At 54.1% G+C, this 15,799-nt stretch overlaps 2 protein-coding genes across 2 annotated transcripts; one reads left to right on the top strand and one right to left on the bottom strand.

Moving 5' to 3' along the window:
• Window positions 1-192: 192 nt before the first annotated feature.
• DNAJA3 (DnaJ heat shock protein family (Hsp40) member A3) lies at window positions 193-10,362 on the top strand. Its single transcript, XM_039560541.1, has 12 exons — window positions 193-409; window positions 529-662; window positions 1,086-1,169; window positions 1,735-1,947; window positions 2,668-2,820; window positions 3,650-3,797; window positions 4,487-4,551; window positions 5,411-5,539; window positions 5,955-6,070; window positions 6,353-6,450; window positions 8,479-8,595; window positions 9,295-10,362. The coding sequence occupies exons 1-11, from the start codon at window positions 193-195 to the stop codon at window positions 8,580-8,582; spliced, it is 1,461 nt and encodes a 486-aa protein (XP_039416475.1). The 3' UTR covers window positions 8,583-8,595; window positions 9,295-10,362.
• Window positions 10,004-14,963, bottom strand: NMRAL1 (NmrA like redox sensor 1). The gene is made up of 6 exons (XM_039560451.1): window positions 14,751-14,963; window positions 14,531-14,596; window positions 14,095-14,333; window positions 13,083-13,332; window positions 12,409-12,599; window positions 10,004-11,484 (listed from the first exon to the last, which is right to left on the bottom strand). Exons 2-6 carry the CDS (start codon window positions 14,568-14,570, stop codon window positions 11,314-11,316), a joined length of 891 nt encoding a protein of 296 aa, XP_039416385.1. The 5' UTR covers window positions 14,571-14,596; window positions 14,751-14,963; the 3' UTR covers window positions 10,004-11,313.
• Between the last annotated feature and the right edge of the window lie 836 nt (window positions 14,964-15,799).

A 15,799-nucleotide genomic window follows, 5' to 3' on the forward strand; every position in this document is an offset into this window, starting at 1 on the left:
TCCCAGCCCCGCTGCACGGGGGTCTCACAGGGGGCCGTGCCCGGCTGTCCCCAGCCATGTCCCCGCGCGTTCCCTGCCCGCGCCCCCCGGGACCCGCCATGGCTCCGCGCCCCCCGCGCCCCGTCCCCACCGGCCCAGCCCAGCCCCGCGCATGCGTGACCGTGGCGCAGCCGCCGCCGCGGCGCTGTGCGCATGCGCGGCCCGTCCCCGCCGCGGGGTGCGCAGGCGCAGCGCCGCGCGCGGGCCAAGATGGCGGCCGGGAGCGCGTCGCGCTGGGTCGGGGCGGCCGCGGGGCGCGGTGCGGGGAACGCGCGGCCGCCGCTGCTGCTGCTCCTCCGCGGGCTCCGCGCCCCGCCCGCCCGCGCCCCGCGCCGCCTCCTGCTGCTCCGTGCCGGGCTCTGCGCCGCGGGTGAGCGCGCCGGGGCCGGGCGGGCCGGGCCGTGTGGAGGAAGGGACACGGGCGGGGGAAAAGACCCGCGCCCCGCCGGCCCGGCCCTCACGGCGGTCCCTCTCCCTCCTCTCCTGCAGGGACGAAACGCGCTGCTGCCGCTGCCGCCGCCGCCTTCCACAGCAGCGCGGCCCGCGCCAAGGAGGACTATTACCAGGTGCTGGGGGTGCCCCGCACCGCCACGCAGAAGGAGATCAAGAAGGCCTATTACCAGGTGCGTCCGGACTGGCCGGGCACAGGGCCCCGTGGGCAGGGAGAGGAGCCGGGGCTGCCCACTGCTCCTTCGGTGTGGTACGGAACAAATCCGTCCTTGAGATCCACGTGTTTGGAGCCGCTGGAGACAAGGGGAGGTGGCAGTGGGAGAGCTCAGCACATGGCCTTGGGGATTTCTTCCAAAGCGTGGTTTGCCTGTGCTGTCATCGCGTGTCTCCTTCCAGAAGGATCTGGGATTGCTGCGAAGATCAGGAGCAGTTCCTGTAGTTCCTTGTTTTGGGTTGATAAAGGAAAATGAAAGGTTTTAGTTGCCGGGAATGCATTTAGTGAATGCCAGGCTCTGCCTGATGTGTTTTTCCTGGCATGTGAGTTATGCTAAAATAATAGCTCCTGCCTGTCCCTAATAGTTGGTTTTTGTTTTTAGTTGGCAAAGAAATACCACCCTGACACAAACAAGGACGACCCCAAAGCGAAGGAGAAGTTCTCTCAGCTGGCAGAAGCCTACGAGGTAATAGCAGGATTTTATTGTGGTGAGAAGGAGAAAAGATTGGAAGGTAGATGAGGGGAAACATTTCCTGTAAAAACATGGCTGGTTTTTGATGCACTTCAGTTTGGAGCGTGTCTGTCCCAAGAAATTACTTGGTCCAAGTATCTGATTTAGCTGCTTCGGGCTCTTTCAGTTTTGTCCTTCCTTAGTAGCGACTGGCATGGATGTCACTTCCATAGAATTATTGTCAGTTTAAATAATCAAATAAAAAACCTGTCAGCAGGTGTTTGAGACAGAGGGACTTTCACTGTGCTCCCCCAGCCCTGCTTTTTCATTGCAGCACTCTTCAGCTGATATAATAATAATCAGCTGCTTAATACAAGTTATTCCTGCTTTTTATAAATTAGTAAGATCTCGTCATTTTTCTGCTGGTGAGCCAAGAGACACCATGGAAGCAGCAGCTTGTCCCGAACTCCCGTGCTTTAAGAGCTGGGTGAGCCCTCTTGATGGCAGGAAGGTCTGAGACCAGAGCCAGGGATTCTCCTGGATCCTACAATCCCCTCATGGCCCCATTCCTTGCCCCCAGGTGCTGAGTGACGAGGTGAAGAGGAAGCAGTACGATGCCTACGGGACGGCGAGCTTTGAGGCCGGCGCGGCGGGGGCTGGCGCTGGCGCGGGGCGGCAGTACTGGAGCAGTGGCCCCTCCATCGATCCCGAGGAGCTCTTCAGGAAGATCTTTGGGGAGTTCTCGGGATCCTCTTTTGGCGATTTTCAGAGTGTCTTTGACCAGCCACAGGAGGTAGGAGGTGCCTTTATTTAGGAATGCAATGGGAAACTCAAACCAGTGTCTCTCCCCAGCTTCTGTCACAGAGCGCTCTGGGAGCGAGAGCTTCCGCAAGGAGTTATTTCTGGGAATGTCAGTGTGTGAGTGTCCCATGGCATGGGGGGAGAGTCTCATAGCTGTGCTAAGCTGTGCAGAAACACACCCCACACCTCCAGACAGGATATATTTTCTGGGCTTGAGCTACTTCTCTGGTGTTTACTGACACCGCTCAGTGCTGCCGAGCAGTTCCATCACTGTAGAGGCATCTTTTCTGCTGCAGGTTGATTTACATATGCCTGCTTTGATCTGTAATGCTAAAACCCACAAAATACCTTGTAACTATAAACCAGGCCTTCCAGCAATACATTTGGCTGCTTAATTGGCTTAATTTTGCAACTTAATTAGCTTCACATTGCAGTGAGGCCCATAATAAAACGAAGTCTGTCTTGTTCTTTGTGCTGCAGCTAAATGCTCCTTTAAGTGTTGACAGTTCATGTGTTGTCTTCAGAAGTGTTTGGTGTTTGGTACTCCTGGTTTACTAAAAATTACCTTATAAGAATTTGCTCTTTTGATCAATCATCTTTACTAATGACTTCTATTTTAAGCATTGTTTGGTATTTAGCCTAAACTCTTCTCTGTCTCCTTAAGAGCCTGTCACACCTCAGTCATGGATCTATATCTGTGTTTCCTGTGCAGTATATCATGGAACTGACATTCACCCAAGCTGCAAAAGGTGTTAACAAGGAGATCGTGGTGAACATCCAGGACTCCTGTGAGCGCTGCAATGGCAAAGGACATGAACCTGGCACCAAAGCTCAGCGCTGTCACTACTGCAATGGCACAGGCATGGTAAGTGCTGAGCAGGACACCAGTTCTGCTGTGCTTTCCCTTCTTGGGGAGAGTCACTTCATTTCATGGTGAAAAATTCTCACCACACTCATCAGCTTATCTCGGGTAAAGCCGAGTTAATGTCAGCTTGATGCTAATAGGCACTAGGAAGATTTTCTTTGTGTAAAAAGTGCTGTGCCCAGCTGAAAACAAGAGCCTTCAGGCTGGATCCTCTGCTACTGCACATCACACAGACCATATGAATATCACGTAACAGCTCTGAAATTCCTTGGGCAATAAAGATACCCAATTCCTTGGGTATCTTTTGACTTTGGGGGTCAAAGAAGGTGGTGAAAACCCAAGGGTAATCATAAAATAAGAAGGTGCAGGTAATGTTAGAGCTGCAGGCTTTGGGTTTCCATGCATCTGATTGCTTGTGTGCTTCAGTGTGGTGGGCGGCTCTCACGGTTCAGTCCAGAGCTTAGTCACCATAAGGTTTTCCTGGACACTGGCAGTAATTCATGTAAGTGGATTGTCCTTGGGTTCATCAGAACACAGACGTGTGTAGGACTGTAAGGAGCTTTGTTCCTCCTTGTACATTAAAGCCTAGATGTGGAGGGTGGTGTGTTTTCCTTCCCCTCACCACGTGACATTTGCAGTAGTGGTGGTGTTCAGTGAAAATCGCAATGCGATGGTGATTGGATTTCAGAGCCAGCTTTCTGCTCCAGCCCTTGCTGAGGGATGTCTCTGTCTTGACAGGGAGTGTGTGTGATTAGAGCTCAAACGTGCTGTGTGAAAAGTCCCATCTCAGTGCTCATTATTTGCCCAATGTGTGTTTGTTCCTCCCCAGGAGACGATCAACACAGGCCCGTTCGTGATGCGCTCCACGTGCCGGCGCTGCGGCGGCCGCGGCTCCATCATCACCACGCCCTGTGTCGTGTGCCGGGGCACGGGGCAGACCAAGCAGAAGAAGACAGTGATGGTTCCTGTGCCAGCTGGTCAGTGTTGTACTTGTCTGCTGCTCTCTCTTAAAGAACTGTAGTTATTTACTGCCACTGCCAGGTACAAATGGGGGAGCAGTGTAAAACGTTTTGCTGCAGAGAAATGGTCTTTAAACCAAAGCAGGTTGAGAGCTTGGCAATGGAACGGGCTAGTGATGAGATGGACCTTCTCGCCATGGATATAAATGTTTGCTTTGCCTTTCCTGAGCTTTGGTTCTTGCCTGGGTCCTCCTAAGCAGGTTTTGAAGAGTGAATCTCCAAAGGTTTTGTTGCCATGGGTCTTTCGTTTGTCCTTGATGAAGCCTGGGGAGAGGGTGGGAATCCTGAAAGCCTTGGCTCGGCTCAGAGGGGTGTGCTGATGGCCTTCCTCACCAGAGAGGAGAATTCAGTGATGGGACTAAGACTTGCTTCTTTGAGACCACCCTGGGTGAGCAGCCTGTAATTTTCCTGCAGCTTTTGGAGGCTGCTGTGTTCCTTAATCCAATGCATTTCTGTAAAGAGTTCTGTAGATACTGAAGTAACAATCCTGTTTGGGGCATAGGGATCACCTCAGAGGTATAAACATGTGCTGATCCCTCATCCTTTGGGCTGTGGTGGCCAGCTTTTGGGATTGGCAAGAGTTGTAGCTATCCATGTCACACATGGGTTATAACCCAAGGTCGCATTCCCTCCTGTTCTGATTGCAGGTGTTGAAGACGGGCAGACAGTTCGGATGCCTGTGGGGAAGAAAGAAATTTTCATTACGTTCAGGGTATGTATCCTGCACTGGTTTATTATTTAAGTTGGTTGCTCCCTTCCCAACTGCCTGGGAAAGGACTGCAGAATGGGCAGAGGAGGAAGAGCCAGTGATCCTTTGGAACAGCTGAGGTAATAAGATCCCTGTGAACTTTCTGAGACAGCAGGAGATCTGCATTGTAGCAAAGGGGGTAACTTTGAATCTGTTAATGAAGAATTGCTGCTTGTTCCAGGACCAGGCCCTTAGGGTAGTGTGAGTCAAAATGCAGAGTAGGTTCTTCATGCCTCGAGTTTTTGACTTGGAAATGTGAGGGAGCTGTCTGCTGGCAGGGGTGGCAGTGCTGAGGAGAGCTGTGGGAGTTGCCTGGTGAAGTGCCCTTCTGCAGATCCACCTTTGGGGCTGCTTTGCCACCTGGGCTGTAGCTGGGCCTCTTCTCCTCTCAGAATCCTGCCACACACATCTGTCTTGAGGAGAAAATTATTTTCAGCACCTCTTTTGTGGTGCAGGAGGGTTTAATTCTCTTCCAGCTTTTGAGGCCACTGCAAAGGTGCTTCATTTCCTCCTCACTTCTGGCTTTCCCCTGTTCAGGGTGCTGGACAAGGCAGTGTCTGTCTCTGCAGAACCACAGTGACACAGATAAACTAACAGCAGGATTAGGGGAGGGAGTTCCTGAGGTAGGAAGCAGGGATCTTTCCAATCCTTAGGCTAATTAGATTATGTCAAGATCTGTGTTTTACTAGAAGACCAAATATTAACTCACAGTTCTTAGCCATGCACTTTGGGGATGGTATAGCTTTTTCCTGAGACCCTTGGGAGCAGTTTACCAGGAGAACACAGTGTGCTTACTGCTCTTTGGAACTTGCCTGCCTTGCAGGTTCAGAAGAGCTCTGTGTTCCGACGAAACGGAGCTGACATCCACTCAGATCTCCTGATTTCAGTAGCTCAGGCTGTGCTGGGAGGCACAGCCCGGTGTCAAGGCTTGTATGAGACAATCAACATCACGGTGAGTACCAGTATGCTGGGCAGGAATCAGTGGGGCACAGCAGAGGCTTCTCCTTTGCTGCAAAGGTGGGGAAAACCTAAGTCTGCCAGTATTGTATTTCAGACTCCTTCAGGATTGAGCCTTGGGTAGTTTGTGATCTGCCTGGTTACAGCTCCTTTCCTGTTGCTGTGTAGGGACAGGGAAAGAAAGGGATTGCTGGACAAATCCCATCTGAGGGCTACAGGCTGTGTCTTAGCTACAGGCTTACTTATTCCTTCAAAAGCTTTTCCATCATTACTGGCTTAGCTTTTGGGATGAGCATACCAGCGGTCTCCCATCCCACTTTGAAGCTTGTTGGAGAAGAGGATAATTTTTATAGATGTGTAGTTATTATATAAATGTTTGAGTAATAAATGTGACACCCATGTGTTTATAGATACCCCCTGGTATTCAGCCAGACCAGAGAATTCGAATGAGTGGGAAAGGCATTCCCAAGGTCAACAGCTACGGCTACGGAGACCACTACATCCACATAAAGATAAAAGTTCCTCAGTAAGTAGAGCTAAAACAAGTTCCTGTGAAATCTTAAAAACTTTTTGCAACAAATGTTGTTTAGAAGTTGCGAAAATTCCATGAGGTGAAATGCAGTGGGTTCTGTCCCTCCTCTTCCACTGAGAATTCTTTATAGATAATTCCTTATAGGTGGCTTATTTCAAGAGTACCATCGGGATTCCAGGTGTATTCCTACACATTGTATTCCAGTCCCTGCCTCTCGTGGGGGCTGCTGGGGGATGTCCCCAGGCCATCCCTAACCCCTGTGTCCTGGTGCCACAGGAGGCTGACGGATCGCCAGCGAGCCTTAATGATGAGCTACGCTGAGGATGAGGCCGATGTGGACGGCACCGTGAACGGGGTCACCAACACAGCATCAGGTGAGCGGGGGGAACTCCTGCCCCTTCCCTGGGGAGCTGCTGTGGCACTGCAGAGTGCATCCTGAGTGTTCCTGGGGAGCAAGGTGAGCCAGGGTCACGGTGAGGCTGTGTGGCAGCACGGCCTGCTACTATGGAAATCGTTCTAGAGTGATGTTAACAGGCTGTAGCACAAAGCAGGGAAGCAGCCTTTTCCCAGTATTCCAGTACTTACTGGGCAAATCCATGTGTGAACAGAGAGCAGGCACTGAGTACTGCAGGGTGCAGACAAGCTGTGCTGATGAATGCCTCCTGCTCCCTGCTTCCCCTGTGCCAGGACTTGCCTTGGTAGCAGAGGCAGGAAAAGCAAATGTGCTTCAGGCCAATTGCCTGTCTGATCCCAATCCAGTGTGCTTCTGAGCACAGCAGGGCTGTTTCTCCTGGAATGCTGATGGGGGTTTCTGCTGTCAGCCTGAGCTCTTTGCATGTGGGGAAACCTGGGGTAGGAGTGTCCACTAGAGCCAGTGTCAGCTCTGGTCAGTGGACAGCGTCCAGTGTGAGGGAGGAGTGAAGGCAGCTGGGAGCTTTGTGAAGCTGCTCTCCAGCTCCAGATGGAAAATTGAGATTCAGCAATTGTGTTTTAAGTTTCAGGGGTGAGGTGCTTGGAAGAGGCAGCAGCTAAAGGCACAACACATGGTAAAATAGTTAAGGAAGGAGCTTTGTCTCTTGCTACTGGAAAACAGTTTTTTCTTTGCTTAATTGGAACAATGAACTTCAAGCCTGTTGGATTTTGGTTTGAAACCAAGCAGGGCATTTATGACTAGGCAAAGGTGAGAGCCTTTTGGAGCTGCTGAATGATCCCAGGAACTCGGGTCTGCTCTACTACATGCCAAAGTGTGAGGAATACAGGCTTAAGTGCAGGATATTAGAAGGCAGCATCTGCCAAATATTTCCCAATTGTCTGTTCTATAGTGCTTTCCTAACACAGAAATTATGTCTTTCCCACATTACAGTCAGCCTTGGGGGAAGGGCAGAGAGCTCTGAGCACTGAATTTCCATTCCAGCTTTTTAAAGGCATTTATGTGCCAAAGAGAAAAAAAAACACTCTTCAAACTAATTTTTTAAAAAGCAAACCTGCTGGTTTTTACCATGATGAAGCAGCAAGGTGGGTTAAAACAACGCCAGTAGGTTGCAGTGTAGAGACAGGCTGTGCTGAGGGAGGCGTGTCCTGCCTCGGGATTTCATTCCATTGCATCAGGCCGAGCCCGGCACCCAGCCCTGCGTGGATGGGGAGCGCCAGACTCCGCGTTCTCTGTGCACAAAGAAAGCTTGAGGGGGTGTTTGGGATCTTGTTATTGATGGTTTTACTGTAGAAAAAAGCAGATTAGCAAAGAGGTCTCCTTTGTTCTCATTATAGCCACTTCTGGAGGGACAAACGAGTTCTCAGGACCTGTTCATACAGGACAGTTTTAACATTCCTTATCTGGACAGTTGGTGTGAAATACTTGTAGCCTTTTTCATTCTACATGAGTTAATTTTGTGCTTGATACAGTCTGAGCATTGCTTGCAATGACACAAATCAGGCTCCTGGTGTGGTTTTGCACTGCTTTGCAAGGACACAACCTTGGAACAGGAAGAACTTGTTTCAGGGACCACCAGTATAGCTTTTTTAACCCTATAAAGTCCTGGCTGGCTGTGATCAAGTTCACCACTTGTTCTTAGTGGCAGACTCTCAATTCCAAGTAACCTGTTTCCAAAGCCTGTGGGGTCCCTGACTCAATTGTGCAGCACAAGAATTCCCTCACCACCTGGAGGGCTGGGGAGAGGGGAAGGGAACAGCCCAGTCCCTGAGCTGTTCCGCTTCTGGGATCCAGGCTCTGCAGTGCTTCCACTGCAAAGGGATCCAGTCCTGTGGCTTGCTGCCATGTGCAGCCCTGGATGTGAGGGTGCAGCACAACCAGCTGCCTTCTCTTGGCCATTCCCTGTCTAAAACACCCCTCTGGTCCTGGTGGGAGATGTCTCTGACTGCGGCCCTTTGCTGTTTGTATCCAGGTGGCAGGGCCAAGGCTAGCGCTGACGCAGGCGGGCATAGGCCTGAGGCTGAGGAGAACAAGGAGGGATTCCTTTCCAAACTTAAGAAAATGTTTACCTCCTGACACCCCATCTGAGGTAGGAGGCCTCTTGTGTTTCACTGTCGTCTTTCCCCCACACTGAGCACTTCTTGGGAGGTGGAAGCACAACAGCACAGCATTACTTCTCACTTAGCCTCAGGCCTTCCAGCCGTGGGTGTGCACAGCCCTAGCTGTCCCCTGGGACCTGGAGCAACAAGCCAGGGATTAAACTGCATTGTTGCTGCAGCAAACAGCAGCACAGATGCTGGGTTCACCCTTGGGGAGCTGGCTGGCCTCCCCTGCAGCTCTGCTGCTGTAGCTGTGCCCAGTTCCAAGCACTGAGCATGTTCCCACGAGCTGGTCCCACTGGGACTGGCTTCTGCCACACAAATCATGGGCTGCAGAGCCACTGGTGGTGGCACACTCAGATTCCCCCACTGCCACGGGCTTACAGCACCAGGGAGGAGGCAGCCTTTGTCACAGAGCACAGCAAACCCCACCATGCATCGCTGCAGTGTAACTCAGGTGCCTCCAGTTGGTGCTGACCTGTTGTGAGGGAGCACCAACACTTGGAATCATCGACGGCAGACACAGAGTCTTGGATTCCAGGGGCTCAGCTTTGCATCTTTGTAGGTTTCAAACCTGGCTGTGCTGTAAGGCTGACAGAGTGTCAGCAGCTCAGGAGGGGAGGTGCTCCCAAAGCGGGCTGTGTGCTGATACAGCCAGGAAATCTTAACCTTCCTCACTTCAACTGCAGGAAAGCGTTCTACTGGGAACTAGGAGCCAGCAGCAGCAGGTCATCTGTGCAGTTGGGGTGAATCTTTCTGCAGCCAGGCTCTGGAGAACACAGGATGTCAGTCAGCAGCACAGCAAGAATCCCAGCTGGAGAGGCCATGGACCACCGAGGCACCAACACTCATCATGATACAAACCCCACCCACTGTCCCAGGAACTGGCAGTGAAGGAAAACGCCAGCTTTGCAGAAGTGTGGCTCTCTGGAGGCTGCTCCACAACCCTACTGCTGCTGCAAGCTTATTTGGTAAAAGTTGAAGTATTATTTAGAATCCAAACCAGAGGAAATGTGAAATAAATATTGCAGCACAGAGCAGCAGTTTGCTGTGTGGAGCCCAAGCCCACTAGCTGCTCACTCAGGTGCCCTTTGGAATGCCAGGTGTGCTTGCTGAACTCCCCAGGAGACTTGGTGGGTCAGGGAGGTCTAACCTTGTCTTCACGACAGCCCTGCTGCCCTGCACAGCTCCAAGTGGAATCTCCCTGTGGCTGGGCACTGTCTGAGCCCAGCTGGCCTGGCTCCCTCGTAGCCCTGGGCTTTCTCTATCCTGCTGATTGCCTGCACAGAGCAGTGATGGAATCTGCACTTTGCCTCAGGTTTATCTCCCAAGTAACTAAAGTTGCCACACAACTGCTGTTGTTTCTGAACTGGTACAAGTCGACCACTGAGCCCTTTGTCAGCTGGGGGACAAAAATCTTTTATTACCTTAGTGCAACACCCATAGCATAAAGGATTGGTCAAAGCATCGTTGTTTTACATGTGTGAGAGTGCAAGTGAGGTGGATCACTCCTTCCAGATGCAGCTGAGCTCTTGCAGTGAGTATTCCATGGTTACTGTAGCCTGCTGTGTTTGTGATACCGTGCAGGTACCATCAGCCCACACTAATCAGTTAAACACCAGTTAAACAGGGACGTGCTGTAGTCTTGCCCTTCTTAATTTGCTGAAATAAAGCACGCGTTGCCTCCTGATTAAACTTCTGTAAAGTGATTCTGTACCCATGTAAATAAGATGGACTTCATAAAGATATTTAACACATGCTGTGCCTTGCTGCCTTGTCTACTCTTCCACCGGGTCTGTCACCCCCTTTCCCTCTCCTGGTAACAGGAATGAAGGTCTTTGGGACAAGGGGGGCACAGGGCTGAATGGCTCGGGCATTGCTGGGGGCTAGGATTGACTTTAAACACAAAGTTGCCCAATCTGAGCAGTACTTAAGGCATGGGGGGGGGAGGGTGCTTTACCACTGAACTTTGGACAGTCTTGAAAAAGTTGAGTTTTATCTCAACTCATAAGGGACAGTGACTGAAATTAGCTCCAGGAGCCTGTAGTGTTTGAAATTAGTTCTAGGAGCCCAAGGATGATGGCCAGAGCTGTATGACTTGAGGAATCAAGCTCAGCTTTTGTGTTACACTCACTCACAGAAGTCACTGCAGTCCCTGTTTGCTGGGGTGACAGTAAGCCTCCATCTCTCCAGTGGCTCACCTGCGGTGCCCAAACGACATCCATGGAGAATCTCTGTCTTCAGTTTGCTCAGGAGCCTGCAGCAGCCCTGGCCATGGATACCTGCCATGAAGGCACTGCCTTTGGGGCCCAGGGGTACACACCTCCAGCCCCCCACATGGTGCCCTATGCTCAGAGCTGCCTGGGAAAAGCGGTGATCCTGGGAAAACAAGCCCCACCACCCTAAAACACCCAGAATGACTAAAGTAACGCCTCCCTGAGGACAGAGTGCAAAGGTAGCGCTTCTGCCACCCCTCTGCCTGTGCTGTACAGCCCTTCCTCTTGTTCCAGCTGCCTAAACAGTCTCAACCACAGTGCAGAAGCACACACATGGACCAGCTTGTGGGCCAAGCTCTCCCCAACTTGGGCAGGATCAGCCTCTCCCTGGGGCACTACTGGGAAGGCAGCAGGGCTCAGGGCACCTCACCTCCTCGGCCAGGTCCCTCTACCTGCTGCAGAAACCAGGGAGGAAGAGGAGGGAGGGGAGGCTCAGAAGGAATCCTTGTTGTCCCCCACCCACTGCTGGAAGGTGCGGGCCTTGGGGTTGAGCTTCATGGTCAGGGCCACGTTGCGGTCTGGCTTTAGGGCATAGAAACGGAACATGGCAGCCATCTCCTTGGCCCCGGGGAAGTCCTGCTTCTCGTACTCCTCAGGGGAGATCTGCCAAGAGAATTGGGGAAAAAAACTGATCAGAGGCTGCTGGGGCTCCCCCTGAGCCTGTGAGGTGATGTGGTGAGGGCTCTGTTAGAGCAGCCTGTTACAGCATCACCACTGGTGAGGAGGGCTCTGCAAGGCACTGCTGCTGGGGCTGGGCAAAGGATGCGGCCCTGCCTGGCAGGACCAGCCCAGCCAACCTAGGGCCAGCACCCAGCTCTGGCACACAGCTGGCCAGGGCCTGGAGCAGCTATGAGAGAGCCCTTCCTCACACCAGAGCTATGGCTGAGGGTTTCTAGAAACTGGGTGGTCCAGGAGATAATCCAGGTTGCCACCTGGCACCCCAAAACCTTCCTTCCCTGCCTGAATCACAAGGGTGTTTGGATCACTGTGCTTCTGGGAGAGCAGAACCTGCAGAGAGCATCAGCGGGGCTTTGTTTCTAATGAAATGCACTTTGTTCTCAAAACAGGGAACAGCCATACCCCTCATCCATTGTACTGACTGCCTGAGGCACAACTGAAATGCAAATAAAGATAAGCCACAAAGGGGCAGGGAGTGGCCAGGGGTGTTGTTAACGGTGGCACAGCACAGAGGCCAAGTCTCTTGTAAGGGTGACACAGCAAAGCCCTGAGGGAAGCCCTGCTGAAGGGAAGGGCACCCAGCAGAGATCTGTTGTGTAGGTGCCCATCCCTGGCTCCTGGGGATACCTCCCAGCTCAGTTATCCCTTGGAGCCAGGCACAGACCTGCCCGGGCACATCTGTGTGCTCCACGAGCATGAGCTTGGTGGCAATGCCAACAGGGCAGTTTTGGTGCCAAGCTGTGCCACACCCAGGGGCAGCAGGACTAACCCTGGACACCAGTGCTGGGCTGTACCAAAATGAGCTACGAGTCCCTCAGGAACATCACCTACACCAAGGGACCCTCCTACCTTGCTGGCTGTCACAGTCTTGCCCGTCTGCTGGGAGAGGATGGCAGCGTACTGTGCCTCGGTGAGCTTGCCCGTGCTGAGTCCTATCACTTGGCCGATGTACTCCCCTGGGGACTTCAGCAGGCAAAGCACAACAGGCCCAAGGTCCTCCACAGCCATCCCATCCATTGGGGTGTCCCCCATGGGCAGCTCTGTATGGAGAGATTGATCCCAGCTGAAGTGCAGCCCAGCTCTGAGGAGGTACAGTGTACAGGTACAGGTTCAGCACCCAGCCTCTGAACATGAGGTGAGGGAGGGATGAGAGCATGGCAAGGCAGGAGAGCAGGGCTGAGCTAAGAGCCTGTGACACCAGAGCAGCACCGTGACTCACCTGATCTGCAGCCCCACCACCTCCACCATCCCAAATGCAGGCATTTGGGGTGTCCAGAGGCACTTGGGGATCTGCAGAACAGCCCTCAGCACCACAGACAGGTCCAGGATCTTGCTGATTTCTTGCAGGCCACTGAACAGGTCTGAAGACCAGCTGGTGTATATATATAATTCAGCTGGTAGAGGTCTCTTCACCCGACCAGCCCACAGCCCTGGCAATCCCTCCACCCCTCAGCTTCTGCACAGTGGGAGCAGATGAGGACAGTCACAGGACAGCGACCCACAGAGCAAGAGCTCCTGCTTACCCAGGACAAAGGTGTCTCCCTGCGGGGCCTTCTGCGGCTTGAAGATGGAGAGGAAGTTCTCGAAGTAGAAGGGCAGCCGGACGATGGTGGTGGGAACCCCAATTTTCTGGAAGTACTCCTCCACCACGCCTTTGCCATCAAAGTGCAGCACCTCCAGCCGGCCCCCCGTCAGCTGGTGCACGTTCTCCAGGCCGCTGAACACGACGTGGTGTAGACCCTGGCGCTTGGACAGGTCAGCGAGACGCCGTCCCTGGGCGAAGGGAGGAACCGGCCATGAAGAGGGGAATGGGACATCCCCATCCTCCCCACACCCCCTCTTCCCTTTGGGGAGGATCCAACTCCCACCAGCCCTCAGCTGGGACCAGGGCTGAGCACAGTGACTTGTCCAGGTGGAGCCAAATCCTCTCCTTACCCCACCCTACTTCAGAAAGACCACACACTCTCCAGCTTTGGAGCTCACTGCTCCACCAAACATGCAAACAGCAGCATAAAGAATCTGCCTGGCAAACATACCTGCCCTAACCTATCCTATCTTTTGTTTGTTGCCATCCAGGTGTGGGAACTCTGCCATCTTGCAGAATCTGTCCTGGGGTGAGCACCACCCTTGGGATATCTGATACTGCAGGATTTTGGCCACAAACCTGCAAGGACAGAGAGCTACAGGTCTGCAGGCAGTGACAGTCTTGGCTCTGCCCTGGGAAGGCTCTGAGGAGCCAAGTGTTCCCACTCCTGCTACTGCAACTGCTGGGAAGTGCTCTCCATAACAAATTTAACAACTCCCTGAAGGCACCAGACCCTGATGCCATGCAACTGCAAGGGAACAGGGAACAAGTCCTGGCTTTGCAAGAACTGGGACCTGGTGTTTGTGAGGCCTTGGGGTTTTCTGGACTGGCCACTCAAACCATCAGGGCTGCCATGGCCGCTCCAAGAGCTGTCCCCACTTTGATGCTACTCCTGATCCACCCTGCCAGATCATTCTGCCCGTGGTCCCAGTTAATGTCAGGACAGGTACCTGCTCGATTTCCTTCTCCTTGCTGCAGTGCTCCCAGAAGTTAGTGACAATAAAGGCTCCGTAGGCATCCGCCAAGGCCTGCTCCAGCGATGCCTCATCGTCCTGATCTGCCTTCACCACTTCGGCTCCCCTCCGCCTCAGCTCCTCTGCCTCCTTCTTCCTGGGGCTCCGCGTCACCGCGCGCACCTTGAAGGTGCCGTCGTCCAGCAGCGCCCGGGCCACGCCGCCCCCCTGGGCCCCTGCAGCAGCAGCAGCAGCCGGTCAGGGCCCCGCGTCCCCGGGACTCCGGGCTGCGCTGGGGCCGCGGGACGGAGCCCTCGACTGCCACAAGGACCGAGCCCCGCCGCTCGCTCCCCGCACTCCTCACCCTCCCGGGCGCTCGGGCATCACCGACGCCTCCGCCCCTCGCCCTTCTCGCCGGCCCCCGGGCACTCACCGGTAGCCCCGAACACCACGATCAGCTTCTTCCCGGCCATGCGGCAGCGCGGGCGGTCCCGGGGCTCTGACGGGGCGAGAAGCAGAGAAGTCGCACGGCTGCGGCTCAGCCCCCGGCCCGGTCCCGGGAGGGAGGGAGGAGAGGAGGGAGCGAAGCGGCTGCGGAGCCATCGCTGCTCCCAGGGGGCAGCGGGCGCGTCTTCCCTCACACGGCTCCTCACCTCGGCTCTGCTCGGGCCCAATCGGCTACGCCCGGCTCGGTTCGGGTCCAATCGGCTCGGCCCGGCTGCGTTCGGCTCGGTTCGGGTCTAGTCGCCTGGGCTGGACCTGCGTGCGTTCATCTGTTCGGCGTGACCCGATTGTGTTCGGCTCCGCTCGTCTCCACCCGACTGCACTCGGCCGCGCCCGTCCCGGGGGACTCAGATGTCCATCCCCGTCCGGCCCCGCCCACCAGTGCCCGGCCCCGCCCACCGCCGCCACCGCCTGCGTGGGGCTCCTCTCCCATCCCACCCCCACCCCATCCCATCCCATCCCATCCCATCCCATCCCATCCCATCCCATCCCATCCCATCCCATCCCACCCCCACCCCATCCCATCCCATCCCATCCCATCCCATCCCATCCCATCCCATCCCATCCCATCCCATCCCATCCCATCTGCCTGCTCCTTCCTCAGGAAACCGGCTTAAAAGCCGAGACCCACCGCGTACCCCTCTGGGAGGCGGTTCGGGGTTGTGTCCCTTCCTCCCCGGGGACTCCCCCAAGCCTCCCAGACTTGTGAGGTCTTTCTACCTTTCCGTGTTGTGGAAACACGGCTGTTCCCCAGGAGCGTCCTGCTGCTCCCTCTAGAGCTGGGGCCGTTCGTTGTCCCTAGGCAGGTGACTCTGTGCAGGTCTGAGCTGAGGATCCATCGCCGAGCACCCTCCTGCCAAGCAACCGCACGAGTCAACAAACAGAGTCACCCCTGGAGCTTTTCTCACCTCCCCTGCGAGCTCCAGAGGGGGGCTGCGGTCAAACCTACCCTGCCGGGAACTCCATAGGTCAAGTTTAGTAAATAAATACTTTGAGAAATTTGGGGTTGAATCCAGTAAACAGGCCAGAAAACGTGTGAGGGGCGCGTAATACACAGTGGCAAAGAATTATTTCCGACGTGTTAATAAAGGTAAATGTTGAATTGTGAAAGCAGGAGGTACAGCCCTGACTGGGGTTTCTGCACAGTCATTTTGGATGTGAGGGATTGGCTGCTGGGATTTACCAGCTCCTCTTGAAA

Source organism: Corvus cornix, chromosome 14, assembly GCF_000738735.6.
Source record: "Corvus cornix cornix isolate S_Up_H32 chromosome 14, ASM73873v5, whole genome shotgun sequence".
In the NCBI taxonomy this organism is placed as follows: Eukaryota; Metazoa; Chordata; class Aves; order Passeriformes; family Corvidae; genus Corvus; species Corvus cornix.